This window comes from Peromyscus leucopus, chromosome 5 (assembly GCF_004664715.2).
Source record: "Peromyscus leucopus breed LL Stock chromosome 5, UCI_PerLeu_2.1, whole genome shotgun sequence".
Classification (NCBI taxonomy): domain Eukaryota; kingdom Metazoa; phylum Chordata; class Mammalia; order Rodentia; family Cricetidae; genus Peromyscus; species Peromyscus leucopus.
Window position 1 is genome coordinate 26,831,059 of NC_051067.1, and position 15,033 is coordinate 26,846,091.

General features: G+C 42.6%; 1 protein-coding gene across 2 annotated transcripts in view; it reads right to left on the minus strand.

Moving 5' to 3' along the window:
* The window catches only part of Ly86 (lymphocyte antigen 86), a 68,668-nt gene that overhangs the window by 24,400 nt on the left and 29,235 nt on the right, over positions 1-15,033 (minus strand). For both annotated transcript variants that reach the window (XM_028856533.2, XM_037205793.1), the window contains exons 2-3: positions 13,927-14,013; positions 12,710-12,838 (exon numbers count right to left, since the gene is read on the minus strand). In XM_028856533.2, coding sequence (XP_028712366.2) covers positions 12,710-12,838; positions 13,927-14,013 — 216 coding nt within the window. The remainder of the gene's footprint in view (positions 1-12,709; positions 12,839-13,926; positions 14,014-15,033) is intronic.

Consider the following 15,033-nt stretch of genomic DNA (forward strand, 5'->3'; position numbering starts at 1 on the left):
GGATCATGTTGAAGCTGCCCCCAACATGGACATGATTTGGTATTAACTCAATACCCCATGCCTTATCAGAGCATAGAAGTGGGTGGGATGGGAAGTTGCTGGCTTGTAATATGACTTTGCATTTCTGATGGCCACCTGCAGAGCCAACCAAGACTGACATCAGTAGAACAAAGATACTCATTACCCAAGAAAGTTCAAGGGGCTTAGTAGCTCTGACCATGACTAACATGAGTACAAGAGGTTTTCCTGGTCCCTCTGTGGCTCAGAAAGTTGTAAAGGTTTTAGAAGTTGCTGGGAACCAAGGGCAGAGAATATGTATTGTAAGACACAGAAGCTGCCACACTTCCTGAGGTCGACAGAGCGGCACATTGGTTAATACTCATGACGTTCTGGCACAGGTGCCTACTGCGGTCGAGCGCTGTGATAGTGCTGATTGCTATTTGTGACAACTTCCTGAAGTGAACAGAGTGCTTTTCAGCTTTGTTGGAGATTGGCCTAACCTGGCTTGGTCCTGACTCCAGGGAATTTTATTTAATTGGTTTGGGGTACAATCTACTTCTTGGGATCCTTACCATTTTAAAGGGAAGTAATATAATATAATAAATATAATATAAATGTCATACTAGCTAATACATAGGATAATGTTATCCATTATAATATATAACATCATTATATACATTATTATAGTATAAACGCACACTTTATGAATATATTATGTATCATATTAATGCTATATGTAATATTATATTATTTTCATTATAGTTCTACTCAACAATGTCACATTATATTACTACATATGATAGTGCTATATAATACATATTATAGTATGTGTGATATAATAACATGCAGTCCTGTCCGGTATTATAATGAAAATCATGAATGTATAATTTTGTTATTGAAATTTTTTTACATTGCTTGTATGTGTTTCTACACATATGTGGGTGTGCAGAAGTCACAGCACACTTGTGGAGGGCAGAGGGACAACTTTCAGGAGTCAGTTTTTACCTTCTACTGTGTGGGTTCCAGGAACTAACTCAAATCATCAGGCTTGGCAGCAAGCACCTTTACCTACGACATAATCTCCCTAGCCCCTAATTTTGTTTTTGAGAAGTCATATTTAAAAAACTACAAGTAGTTTTCACAATAAGCTAACATGTCCTTATTAATAAAGCATAATATATTGATATAGTTTACTTAACTCCGTCTTACGATTTGAATCTTAAATAGTCCCCAAAGGCCCATGCATTGAAGGTTCCCAGCCTGTGATGCTAGGGGAGGCAATGGAACTTTTAGAAGGCGGAGCCTATGGAAGCACTTAGGCTGTTAGGGTGTGTCTTTCAAGGGGATGCTAGGACTACAGCCTTTTCTTGTCTTTGTGTTTCCCGGTCACCATGAGGTAAGCAGCTTTACTCCATCACACATTCTCAGCCCCGCAACGATGGAACCAACCACCATGGACTAAAGCCTTGGAAAGCGTGAGCCTCAGGAAACCCTTTCTCTTTCAAGTTGATCATCTCGAGTATGGTGATACAGTAGTAGAAAATGATGAACATGTTGACCGTGTCTCAAACATGTCAACATTGCTGTGGTTTGAATATGTCCTTCAAGTTTTATGTGCTGAGAATTGAATCTCTGAAGTAGCTTATGAATGGCATTTGGATGTGGGAGTCTTTGGGAGGTAATTCGGATTGGGTGGCATCACAGAAGTGGAGCCTTCACAATACAATTAGTAGTTTTAGAAGAAAAGGAGGAGAAACCCAGGCTAGCAGCATGCTCCGTTGTCCCATGTAATACTTTCTGCTGTGTCCTGATGTAGCAAGAAGGCTCTGGCCAGATGCCGAACAGTGGGAATTGGGTTTTCAGCCTCTAGAATCAGGAGTCAAATAAACCTCCGGGTTCTGGCATCACTAAGCTGTAGAGCATTTGTGTAGCACAAGCAAGGCTCTTGGTTCCATTCCAGCAGTGCAAAGACAAAGAAACAAATAGACTTCACTTCTTCAAAAACAACCAGATCTCAGATATTATGTTATAGCAACAGAAAATGAAGACAAACGTTTATCAGTGATGATGACATAATATGCTTTTCTGTCATATTGTTTTTAAAAACTGGGCCTGTACTTTGGACTTATGGCATGCTGCAGCTCAGGCTGGTGTAATTGCGGAGGCTCTCTAACTACACATGGCTTATGATTTCTGCACAGGACAGCAGGAGTCTAAAATATAACCCAAATTAGTATCTGCTAAGGTAACCGTGATGAGTGGCTATGGATCAGAGCAAAGCTAAACTACCCAATGGCAGGATATTCTACCTGTGTGACAGTCTCCCGAGTGTGTCAGGGACTTCCCGGCTTGCCTCCTTAAGGTTAGTAATTAGGTATGGTCATTAAGAGCATGTTGTCAACCCCACTTTAGTTTTAAATATTGATATTGATCATGCAGCTTGTCTCAAAGCACTGAAAGCGAGCACATCTATGTTACCAAAGCTAGACAGTAAGTGGTATAGAAGATGCTTTGAGCCCTGTTGCTCTTTCCCTAAGCTCAGAGCCTGGATGAAGAGTCTTAGAGGTCTCAGGGATAGAGGGAAGAACTGGCATTGGATGATCCCCTGATGGTCTATTCAACTCTGATTCAGAACGTACTACTGATGTTCCTGGAAACAGTTGGTTTGACTGTAGCATCTGGATACACATACATGTTACGTTTATACTGTACTGTGGTTTGTTCAATGTGCAACAGCCTGTGTCAACAAAAAAGATTAATATACTTTAGCTTAAAAATACCTAATTGCCAAAAAAGTGTGAAATACGGATACAAAGTGAGCACATGCTGTTGGAGAAATGGTGCCAAGAGACTCGCTGGTCAAGGGCTGCCAAGTCATCAACTGGTTAAACACGGTTTCTGCCAAGTGCCATGAAATGGGGTAGGATAAAATGGGGCGTGTCTGTGTTCAATGCCACACTCCACTGAATCTCAACTATGCCATGTTTTTCTTTGACTGCTCTTAGATTTCTGTAGGGGAGGAGAGTTTGTACCCCTCTCCCAAACACATAAACAATGGGCAATCCTTGGATTCAAGGGTTGCCACTTAGCTTTTTACTTCAAAGTGCCTCTTGCCTTAGTAGCTGAGGTAGAGCAGGGGAGAAGAACACTAAATTTTCTTTATTATTTTTTGCTGAGCCTGACCCATTCGGTAGCTTTTTTCTGGCATGGAGGGCAGCCAGTTTGCAGGAGAGTGTGCAATAAGCGTCACTGAGCACTTGACTTGCAGATGGGGGCAGACTGTGTCACCCCCAGTGGACAGCAAGTTTTCCTCCCTCTCTGCTAAGAAGAACTACAAGGCCCCAGGGACTCTGTCTCATGCCTGACAGGAAACAGCAGCTTGTGCTTGGGTTTGATGACTCTGGTTCTCCCTGGTGTCACTGGCTGCTTCCGATTACAGTGTTAATCATGGCAAGTGCCCTTTCTGCATTAGGTTAAAAAACACAATGACCCAAGACGCCTCTGAATTTGAAGATTTCACTTTTCTGGCTCATTTAATTTACATAATAATTTGCTCGGCGCTTGTGAATCCCTTATTTGGTTGTTTTATACTGAATAAAGTTTCCTGGCAATTCCCCAAACGTGAGCCCCTCTGCCTGCCTCTGCAGTCATTGTCCCCATAGCAATAAGGAAAGTAAATGACTGTGGGCTGCCTGCCCAGCATCTAGATAAGTCCAAGGCAAGCTTTCTGAGCTGCTAAGCAGATTTAGACTCCTTAAACTGTTTGAGGGAACAATATTTCTCCTGTTTTATTAATTCTATTAAAATCACGCACAGAATAAATAGTAAGGCTTTCTTGATCTTGGAGGACCAAGACAATTTTCTCTATGTGAGGATTTGATGAGCCTTCTGTGTCTAGTAATGCAGAACCACCCTTACACACGCTTATCTGGTGTGAACTGGTGTCCTTTTGTCTAGTCAATCATCTGCACACACCAAATTCAGCAAAACAAGGGTTCACTATCTCTTTACTCTGTGATACAGCTCTATTTTCCATGTCCACAGAGACAGGAAGTGGAAATACTCATGCCTTCAAGGAGTGCAGTTTCATCATACACACACACACACACACACACACACACACACACACACACACACACACACCTGAAGCTGAGATGTGGCTACAGCAAAAGTAGGAACCATGAATTGCTGCCAATGACAAAACATTCAGTAATTTTTCCTATCCAACTGCACCCCTGTAATGGTTAGTCAGCATCTCTGCCATCTGCTTCCCCATACAATTCCCCGGCTCTGGGAGTGACTGAAGAAATTCATCTGGTTGGCTTTGGAGGAAGGATTCTTGGGTTAAGTCTGCATGGAGGACAAATGGGAGCAGGTATTACAGGCCAAAGGGACCACCCAAATAAAGCACCTGCTAACACACAGGCTGTGGTCAGAAAGTGGTAACCTGTTGCTGAGATGCTAAAGGTACATATGGGGGATGGGACAGGATGTAACGGAAGAAGTAGGACAGTGAAGGTTATGATGCACCTTGCTTATTACAGAATATACACTTTGGAATCAACCTATGTTCCTGGCAACAGATAAATGGATAAAGAAAATATGATCCATACACAAAGAATAATACGTATAGCTGAACACCTTGTTGCAGGATTCAGACAACTTTAAGGCAGGCAGGCAGGCAGGCGATTCTTTATTCAGTTCCTCAGTTTGTTCATGTTCTCAGAGGTAGAACACCAGGACAATGAGCTACCTCATAGGCTGACCTGCCATTTCATTTATTTCTGTTCCATGTTAACACCACATGCGTTAACTTTGAACCATGGTTTTATAAATCTCTTATCTCAGGCCAATAATGTCCTGGGTGGCAGGAAACAACCTTGGTTCATCTTAGGTTCCCCAGAGTACTTGTCACCAAGTGATGGACTTAGTCATTGTGGTAGGGGGAAGGGAGGCAGGGAGGGATGGAAGCTAGAACACAGAGTGGACCACAAAAGAGAAGAGAAAAGGGAGGAGGAAGGGACAGAAGATTGAAGGAATAGAAGGTTGGGGCTAGCCTAGACAAGGTCAGGTAGAAAGGATCAGATGAATTTTTTTTCAATAAAGTACTTGCAAATCAAATTTAAGAAAACATAAGAAAGTTCATTCATCAATCAAGTCAGCTTTATTTCAAGCATGCAGGGATGGTTCAACATGTGTATATCAATACAGCTGAGCACCTTGTAACAGGATTCAGATAACTTTAAGACAGTTAAGATAGCTGAAAATCAACACATCATATGGTGGACTCAAGGACAGAAATCACATGGGTATCTCAATAGATGCAGAAAAGGCTTTTGACAAAGTCCAACGTCCTTTCATGACAAAAGTTCTGGAAGAACTTGGAACAGAAGGGACATATTTCAACATAATATAATGTCAAACCTACAGCCAACATTATATTAAATGGGAAAAACTTGAAGCATTTCTATTAAAATCAGGAACAAGATACAGGTATTCACCTTTTCCACTTTGTAAATGTAGTTTTGGGAGTCTTGGCTAGAGCAGTCACACAAGAGGCACTAATAAAAGAGATTTAACTAGGAAGGACAGAAGTCAAACCATCTCCATTTGCATGGTTCTATACATGAGATCCCAAAGACTACCAGAAAGCTCTTACAGCTGATTAACACAGTAAAGTGGCAAGATATTAAGTTATCACACAAAAATATGTTGCCATCCTATCTACCAATGACGAACATGCTGAAAAAGAAATGACGGAACCAATCCCATTTACAGTGGAGTCATAAATGTGAAATATCTGGGGATAAACCCAATGAAGAAGTGATGACCTCTATAATGAAGACTTCAGAACACCCACAGGGGGCCCACTTCTTGAGGGAGAATTGAAGAAAACGCTGAAAGATGGAAAACCCCCTCATGCTTGTGTGTTGGAAGAATCAATATTGTGAAAATACCATCTTATTAGAGGCAGGCTAACGGCTCAATTAAGTCCCCATCAAAATGCCAACATCATTTTTCCCAGACACTGAAAAAATTTTTAAAAATCCATTTAGAAACATAAAATTCTTAGATAGCCAAGGCAATCCTAAGCAAAGAGCAATGCTGGAAATAACCCAAATAAAAAATGGGGGCACAGAACTTAAGTGAGAATTCTCAAAAGAGGAAACACAAATGACTGAGAAACACTTAAAGAAGTGTTCGATATCCTTAGTCATCAGGGAAATGCAAATCAACACTGCTTTGAGGTTTCATCTTATGCCAGTCAGAATGGCCATGGTCAAGAAAATAAATGACAACTTATGCTGGTGAGGATGTGGGAAAGAGGAAAATCTATCTATTGCTGGCAGGAGTGCAAAGTTGGACAGACACCATGGAAATCAGTGTGACAGTTCCCTGGGAAGCTGGGAATACAACTACCTCAAGATCCAGCTATACCACTCTTAGGCATATATCTAAAGGTCTCTACATCCTACAACAGAGACACTTGGTCATCCACATTTATTGCTTCTCTATTTATAATAGCCAGAAATTTGAAACAGCCTAGATGTCCATCAACAGATGAATGGAGAATGGAAATATGGTACATTTATACAATGGAATATTATTTGGCTGTTAAAACATGAAACCATGAAACTAATAGATAAACGGATGGAACCAGAAAAAAAAAAATCATCCTGAGTGAGGTAGCCCAGACCCCCAAAGGACAAATATTGTATGTTATGTATTCTGTTCTATGTGGATGTTAGCTGTTAAGTCTTTGATAAGCAGGCTACAATTTGTATAATCATGGAGGTTAGTTATAGGGTAAGAGATGGGGTGGGGGGGCAGATTTCCTTGGGAAAGAGAAATAGAATATATCATTATGGGGAGACCAGGGAAACCTGAAATAGGAGGATTAAATGGGGACAGGGGGGAGGAAAGAGGGAGTAAGAGGGAATACAGGGAGTAACAACCAACACTAAGGGCCATTGAGGGAAACCTACTACTGTAGAAGCTTCTTAAAATATATACATATATTGAAGAAGTCTAAGTGGAGTCACCAAATAATGGCGACAGGGAGACAAAGCTCCAACTGGAGATCTTTTGCAGCCAAGTAAAACTCCCAGTGCCAGGAATGGGTTACCTCTAATTGAGTTTTTGGCAAAAGAGGGTCCATGGAAACCCCCAAATAACTCAGGCTATTGCCGAGGTTGGTGGTTGCTCTCCACCAACTGATAGCAGGGTCCTATTGGCGAAGACAACACTTACCTATCTCACCGAACAGGGAGAAGTCAGGCTGCCTAACTAGAGCCTTCATCCCTACTGACTAGTGTTCATGGTACTGAACCAAAGGAGAAAGGTAAACACCAACCCGGCTACAAACCCTGCAGTCTACAATGTTAACCTTCCTGCATGATATGTTGCAAAATAGTGGCGCAAATGTAGGATTGGATTTAAAGTCCACTCCATGCAATGGAGCCCGTGTGGATGGAACCCTGACACTGCTCAGGTGGCCAAGAACCTGAGACTAAATAGGCCACAGGTCTAGGGGGATAAACAAATACTGTTGTTCTGCTAAAGGAACGGAACAATAAAAATGACTCCTAACAATATTCTACTATATCTACAGAGCAGTGTCTTGCTCAGACATCATCAGAGAAGTTTCCATTTGCAATATATGGGAACGAATACAGAGACCCACAATTGGGGATAGAGAGTGAAAGACTTTGGAACACTCACTCCTAAGAGGGATGTCTTCATCAAACCCCTCCCCTCAGGGCTCAGGGAACCATGTGGAAGAGAAAGTGGAAAAGTTGTAAAAGCCAGAGAAGATGGAGGACACCAAGGGAACAGTGTCTTCCAGATACAACTCTGACCTCATAGAGACCGTGGCAGCAGTCACGGGGCCCATACAGGTTCAAGTCAGATGAGTTCCCAGTGCTCAGAGAAGGAAGTGGACATGAGCTCACATCCCTAACCAAGAAGCTGTCTCTAATTGATATCTGCTTGCAAAAAGTTAGTTCTCTTCAGTGGAGTTTCACTGGGTGTATTAACCACTTCAGTGGAGTCTCACTGGGTATACTAACCGCACTTAAGGGAGGCCCCATGCAGTAAGCAGATGGCCAACACAAAATCAACTCAAGGGTGTTTTTGGAGTTTTTTTTCATCTTATATTGCTTTGTTTGGGTAATTTTTATCTTGCCAGTCTCTTGTTTGTACATTATGGTTTTTGATTTTGTGTTTTTCTGGGTTTTCTTTGTGTGTTTCTTTTGTTTTTTTTTTTAAATTCTATTTTTTTTCTTGCCTGTTTATTTTCTAGGGAAAGAGAGAGATAAAGGGAGGGAGAGGGGGGGCATGGAATTGGATGGGTGGGAGGATCTAGGAGGAGACTGGGGAGAAGAAATCAAGTAGAGTATGCTGTATGGAAAATTATTTTCAGTAAAAAGGAAAAAAGAACGGGAGTTCTTTTCTATTCATACATATGATAGAGGATTAGTATCTAAAATGGACAAAGAAATCAAACACTAAAGAATGAAGAAACAATAAACCCAATTTAAAATATGCCCGAGGAGCTAAACAATGTGCTCAAAATAAGAAATAAATTGTTCAGTAAGTGTTTTTTAAAATGTTCAACATCCTTATCAGGGAAGTACCCATTAAGTCTATTCTGAGTTTCCACCCCACCCCCGTCAGAATGGTTGTCGCCAGGACAACACACCACAACTAATACTGGTGAGGCTGTGAGGAAGAAGAACATTATTTCCTGCTGGTAGGAATACAATCAGGTGTGGCCATCGTGGATCTCAGTGGGGGGACATTTTTTTAATAAGCTAAAAATAGAGCTTCCATATGACCTAGCCTTACCACTCATGAGCATCTATTCAAAAGGCTCTACATCCTACCGAAGAGACACTTGCTCATCCATTCTTATGGCTGCTCTGTTCACAATTACAAGGAAATGGAATTAGCTTAGATGTCCTTCAAAAGATGAATGGATAATAAAAACGGAGCACATATACACAGTGGAATTTTATTTAGCCATAAAGAAAAAAGAGACAATGCACTTTTCAGGAAAATGGAAAGAATTAGAAGATACTATATTAAGGGGGTGTACCAGGCTCAGAAAGACAAATGCTAAATGTTTTCTTTTATTTGTCTCTCAGCCTCTAATACTTTATGTATGTGTATCTCCATGGGCTTGAGGGAAGGCAGATGCCAGGAGACTAGAAAGAGGCCCGTGTCAGAGTAATAATTCTCTAAGCTTTCTATGCTGCATTTAAAACTCCCAAAGTCCTGATTGGTTGGATTAGCATCTGACCATTTGTGAGAACTTTTAAATTCCTAATTATGCTCTACGAATTGCTGTTCAGATTCACTTCCTGATGTAGTTTCTCTTCTGGCTGCTGATGCTACTACAGATTGGGCCATCTTGGTTTTATACATTTTTCCACATTAAAAAATACAGAGTTGAAAAGAGATTGACTCAAAGTGTTTCATGCTGAGGAAGCTCATGGATGTGCTCAACTCATCAAGAATCTCCAGGGCATACAGGTGCCATGAGTGGCGCTCACATGGTGGTGGCAACTAAGAGCTGTCTAATTGGACTTAAGGCCCAACAAACAGGAGACAAATCGTACCTGCTACTAGAAACCTAACCAGTTTCTTAGAGTTAGTGAGGTCATGGCTTTTAGAGAAGAACCCACTACTGCCCCTTTGCTAGACCAGCATAATTCCTTACTACATTCTAAATATTACCCTTACTCATAGATAAGTGTCGGCACCACCCCTCATCAAAGAAACTTCTTTTTACAGCAATCGGAGACAGTCACAGAAAACCACAGCTGGACATGATTCAGTGATCAACAGATCATGGGAAACCCAGCCTCAGTGGATTTATCTACATCACTGCATCCATCTGCATCTATGGCACAGGGAACATCAAGGAAGAGGGGCAGAAAGACTGTAAGAGCCAGACTATCAGGAAGTCTGCTAGGAAAGAGCCTGTCCTAGGAACAGCTGTACAAACAAGGCAATATCATTAAACATGCTAACGGAGAAGGGGGAAAAGTTCATGGGGTCCCACCCCTAGACAAAGAACTATAGGCAACTAATGACTGCTGGGCAAAGGAGAATTAGCCTCTCCCAGGGATGAGCCCCCTCATTGAAGAATGGTCAACCTTAATAAACCATATACACACTACCAATGAAAATGGACTCCACGGGTCATTTATTCAAGTATACACACATGACCATACATACATGTATGTAACAATAATAGTCAAAGAAAAAAGACTGTCAACTTGAGAGTCAGGAGGACATGAGAGGTGTTGGAGAGAGGGTAGCTGGGAAGGGCTGGAGGAAGAAAAGGAGGGGGAGTGATGTAATTCTACTTCAATTTAAAGTATGTTTTAAAAATCTCTGGGGCTTAGAGATGGCTAAGTGGGTAAAGCACTTGGTATGTAAAGTCAGGAGCCGGGTTCAAGTCCCTGGGACCCAGGTAAAGCCAGGCATAGTAGTGAGTGTCTGTGATCCCAGCGCTCCTGTGATGAGACAGAAAGCAAAGCCAGGAGAGTTCCAGAAGTCTGTCTCAACTAAGAAGGAGAGGATCATCTTTGGAGAGTGTCCTTTGACCTCTGGCATGTACACACACACACACACACACACACACACACACACACACCCCTTTCCACTAAGTTGAAAGAGGAAAACTGATGACATTTTGTAGTAAATTAAATAATAAGAAGAGATCTTAAAATACAGTCACATCACCAGGCAGAGTTCTTAAGTGATTATTTTAAATGAAATCCTGGCCCAAAGATGTGCACACACATCCACATGTCTCATGTTTGTTTTTGGTTCACTCACTTTTTTCTATCATAGACTTGGGAGCTAGTGGAATCCATTCCTGTATTCCAGCCATGGGTCTCTTACCAGCCTAGGAGTTGACATAGGTTGCTGAAATTTTGTGCCTCAGTTTTTACATTTACAGATTTGGGGAGTATGGATAGCACCCCTTTGTGACTTTGGACTGTTACGGAAATTGTTTCTGGGTATAAGGCTCTTGGAACAGTGGCTGGTACAATGCTTGGTGGTGTTAGTGGGTTCACTGTGTTTTTATGTCTGTGTGTATGTGTGAGTGCATGTGTGAGTGTGTGTGAGTGTATGTATGAGTGAATGTGTGTGTGTGAATGTGTATGTGTGTTCGAATGTGTATGTGTGTATGTCTATGTTGTGTGTGTGTGTGCGTGTGTGTTATATGTGTGAGTATGTCTGTGTATGAGTATGTGTTTGAATGAGTGGTCCAAGCTTCCTAAGCCTAGTATACGTTTGAAACATATTTGGTCTTCTGTAGCTGCAGGCTTTGGAGCCCCAAATTCAACAACTGTGGAGAGATTTGTGTGTAGGGGAAAGTATCTTCCTGGAACATCCAGACCTCTTTTGTCATTGTTCCCTAGCAACGCAGTTCTACGATGACTCACGCAGTGTTGACATTAGGTGTAGTGAGTGATCTGGAGACAACTGAGAGAGCCTTTAACACACATGTGGGTTCTGTACAAATGTTCTCCACTGTCTATGAGAGGCTTGAACATCCGAGTGGTCTGGCATTTCTAGGGAGTTCTAAGAACAGACACCAAGACACAACTGTGTAGGGAACAAAACATGAAGCGGGACCCTGCCCCAGCTCCATAGTCCAGTGTATCTGATGAGTGGGGCTGAGGATGGTGGTAAGTGCAGTAAGAGCCCTCTAGGCATGCCCTGAGGGTGTGGGGGGAGAGGAGGCTGGGGTGTGGGCTTTGCGTGCAGAGCAGCTCACTGTGCAAAACCACGACTTTCTATCTGGTGACTCTCCCTTAATTTCATTCGCTATTCTTGCAGGCAGACATCTTTCCTCTGTCTCCATGGTATGGGAAGAGGACTCCAGTGCTTTCTACATTTTTGTTTAAAAAAGATAGTCGGGTCATTTTGATCATTGTTGCTTAAAAATCTAGTTTCTTGGAGCAGAAACACAGCCAAGGTGGGTGGGTTCCTGGAACACAGAGTTGAATTGTACCCCCTATGGCCAACGAGAACAGGCAGGAGGGAGCAGCTGACAGAGATCAACTTCTGGGGAGCTCAGTGCGGATCAGACCCGAGTTCTCATAAACAGTGAAGCATCTTTGGGCCTGGAAGAGGCGAGCAAGGGGAAAGGAGAGGTGGGGATGGGTAGGTGGGCTTGCCTGTTCTCCTGGGGGCCATGCAGAGGGTCAAAGCTTAGTGAACTGGCAAGAAGAGATCTCAGACAATGTAGTTTCTACTTCTCTACTTGGAATGCTGCAGCTCTCTGATTCCCCCATGAGTGGGGGGCCATTTCTTTTTCTGAGTTGTTGCTGTATGGGCGAGACCTTGCCACTGCAGAGATCATTAGAGGAAACCTGGAAATACACTGACCCCTCGTGGGTTTTTGGAAACCATTGGCTCTTTCTGCTGCCAATCTTTTGAGTGAGATACTGTTATATGTGTGGAGAGAGTCTCCGTTAGTCCAATCTCCTATGCACACCTTTCATTTCAATGCTCACAACTTCTGTCTGAGGGAGGCCCCTGTGCACAGAATTGCCTGGTATTTGTATGTAGTGGGTGACGATGAGTGGGGTGTGGGTTGCCCAAAGGAGAGCAGGGAGAGCCAGGGCCCTCTGTCCACTGGGACCCTGCTGTCAGGTGCAAGCAGTCAGCAAGGCAGGTGGCTTACCTCCTTTTCTTCTTCCACAGAAAGAGAACTTGGGCAGGTCCTCCTCACAGATGGGATAGGAGTAGTTCAGAATGGAAGAGCCTCTTGAGACAAGAGCTATGTCCAGAAACAGCTTTCTGATGTCCTCTCCTAAAGAGAAGCATAATTTCAGCGCTGTGTGTCTGCTCTGCAAGGTCACTCAAGCTCAACAGCACTGTCTAAATGATCTTCACAGCCTTCAGCCTGATGTGTGTAGGGGGTGGGGGCATGTCTCTTCTTGATAGAGCAGCATTTCTAGCTTAAGTTTTACCTGCTCTGGGTCAGGCAGCTCATTGGCTACACTCCCCTCCTGATGCTCAGTGCTCTACCCATCACTGGACTGTCTACAAGGCTGATTTTTAGAGTTCCCTAGTTCCATAGAGTTATTTATCCCCCATGGTAGAGGCAGGGCATGGCTGGGTCTGCATATTCCCACTACTGTTGCCTGGTAGATACCGCACATGGCTTCCTAGAGAACTTCAGTGAGCTCTGTTGGCAGCCACCATTTCTTTCTGGCCCCTTTCCCACTCCTTTCTTTTGTCTTTCACCACTTTTTCCCCTTTTGATTTCCCTGCCCATGCCTTTTCTCCTGATGCCGGGAGACCAGATATTGTGCAGAGTTGTGGAAAGATCCAGTCATGTGAGAGTTCTTAGTCTTTGAGAACGATTCTAGATGCTCAATTACTGAATGCTTCTTCTCTGTTCTGAGAAAACTGGTCTTCTAGAAGGGGGTATGCTTTAGTAGCTATGGCAAGCATATTGCTTTACTATAATGGCATGGCCAACCAAGAAACGACCAGGAAGCGTGTGTTCTCACAGCCTAGGGTGGGAAGAAAGACTTGCCACCCCTCACTTTTTTTTATTTTTTTTTGCCAAATTGTAAGAACTTCCTTTATTGTTTGGGAAGCCAAATAATGTGAATAACAGACCATGCAGTATGGGGTTTGTTTGTCATAGAAGTAATATGCAAGCCTCTTGTGTAACCACAAGACAATTGCTTCTTTTTTGCTGCTTATGGTGACCAGGACCTGTGGTATTGAAGTGAGCATCTGGAGATCACAAGGGGTTAACTAGAGAGGGATGTGAGAGGTGAAGTTGGGATAGTGGTGCAGTCTGCTGTGCTAGTCAACGTGAGTCATTGTGTGTGCAGAGGAGGAGGCTCTGTTATGCTCTATGTGGAGGGAATCACATCTACTTACTCAGAATGATGCCAAATCTAATGCTGAGGTTTGGTTGGATCTGCTTGGAACACTGGTCAATGGAAAGGCCAAAATCCTGTAAGGGATCTGCAAAGAGGACACCAAGAGATTAGTCAGGAGTTCACGGCAAACTCATCTGCGAATCTGCACTAATGACTTTTACAGGACTTACTAAAGTGCCCCACACTAAAAATGCCTATAACATTTCAGCAGCCCCCCTCAGCCTGTCCACAATCACTGCCATGGTCACTCTGATGACATGCCTCAGTCCACAGATGACAAGTTTATCACTTACATTTTCTTCATCATTGTTTAAGTTCTTTTAGTCTCTAACCTTAGTCTTGCTGTCAGAAGGAGATGTATGTAGACACTCAGTTAAGATGCACATTTACAATTCTGTTTTATCTTATGCCATCCCATCTCATTCAATGGGACCCCTCCCCCCAATATTCTGCTCTGTGCAAGGCTATGTTAAACAGTCAGGGGCTAAAGATAATGTATTTTACATGTAATGTTTGCTATTTTTAAACAGCTGTTTATGAACCAGAATAAAGAGCAAAAAAATCCTACTGTCCCCCACCCCAAGCCATACTTCACATGCTGAGTCTACTTTGTGGACTTGAGGCCAAGTGGTAACACACACACACACACACACACACACACACACACACACACACACACACTACAAATCTCCAGCCCTCTGATTGGCTTGTGTACTTTCTCTCATTTCAAACGTTTTTGCTCATTCTTATCTTTTGTGAAGGCTTCCTTATAGTCTTGGAAATAGTCTTTTGCTTCTCTGAATTCATAAACCCTGTTGTATCTGACACACTCTTCAAACTGGATAAATATTTCTAGTCATCCTTCAATATTTATTCCAGGACTCCCTCTACCCATGGGTACCAAAATCCATAGATGCTCAAGTTCTTGATATACAACACCGTATTTTCATAGAACCTATGCAATCCTCTGGTGTATATATTGATTTATTTTCTTAAAGTGTATGTGTGAGTGCCTACATGTATGTATGTGAACCACATGGATTCCTGTGGAGGACAGAAAAAGGAGTTGGATCCTCTGGAGTTTACAGACAGTTGTGAGCTGCCA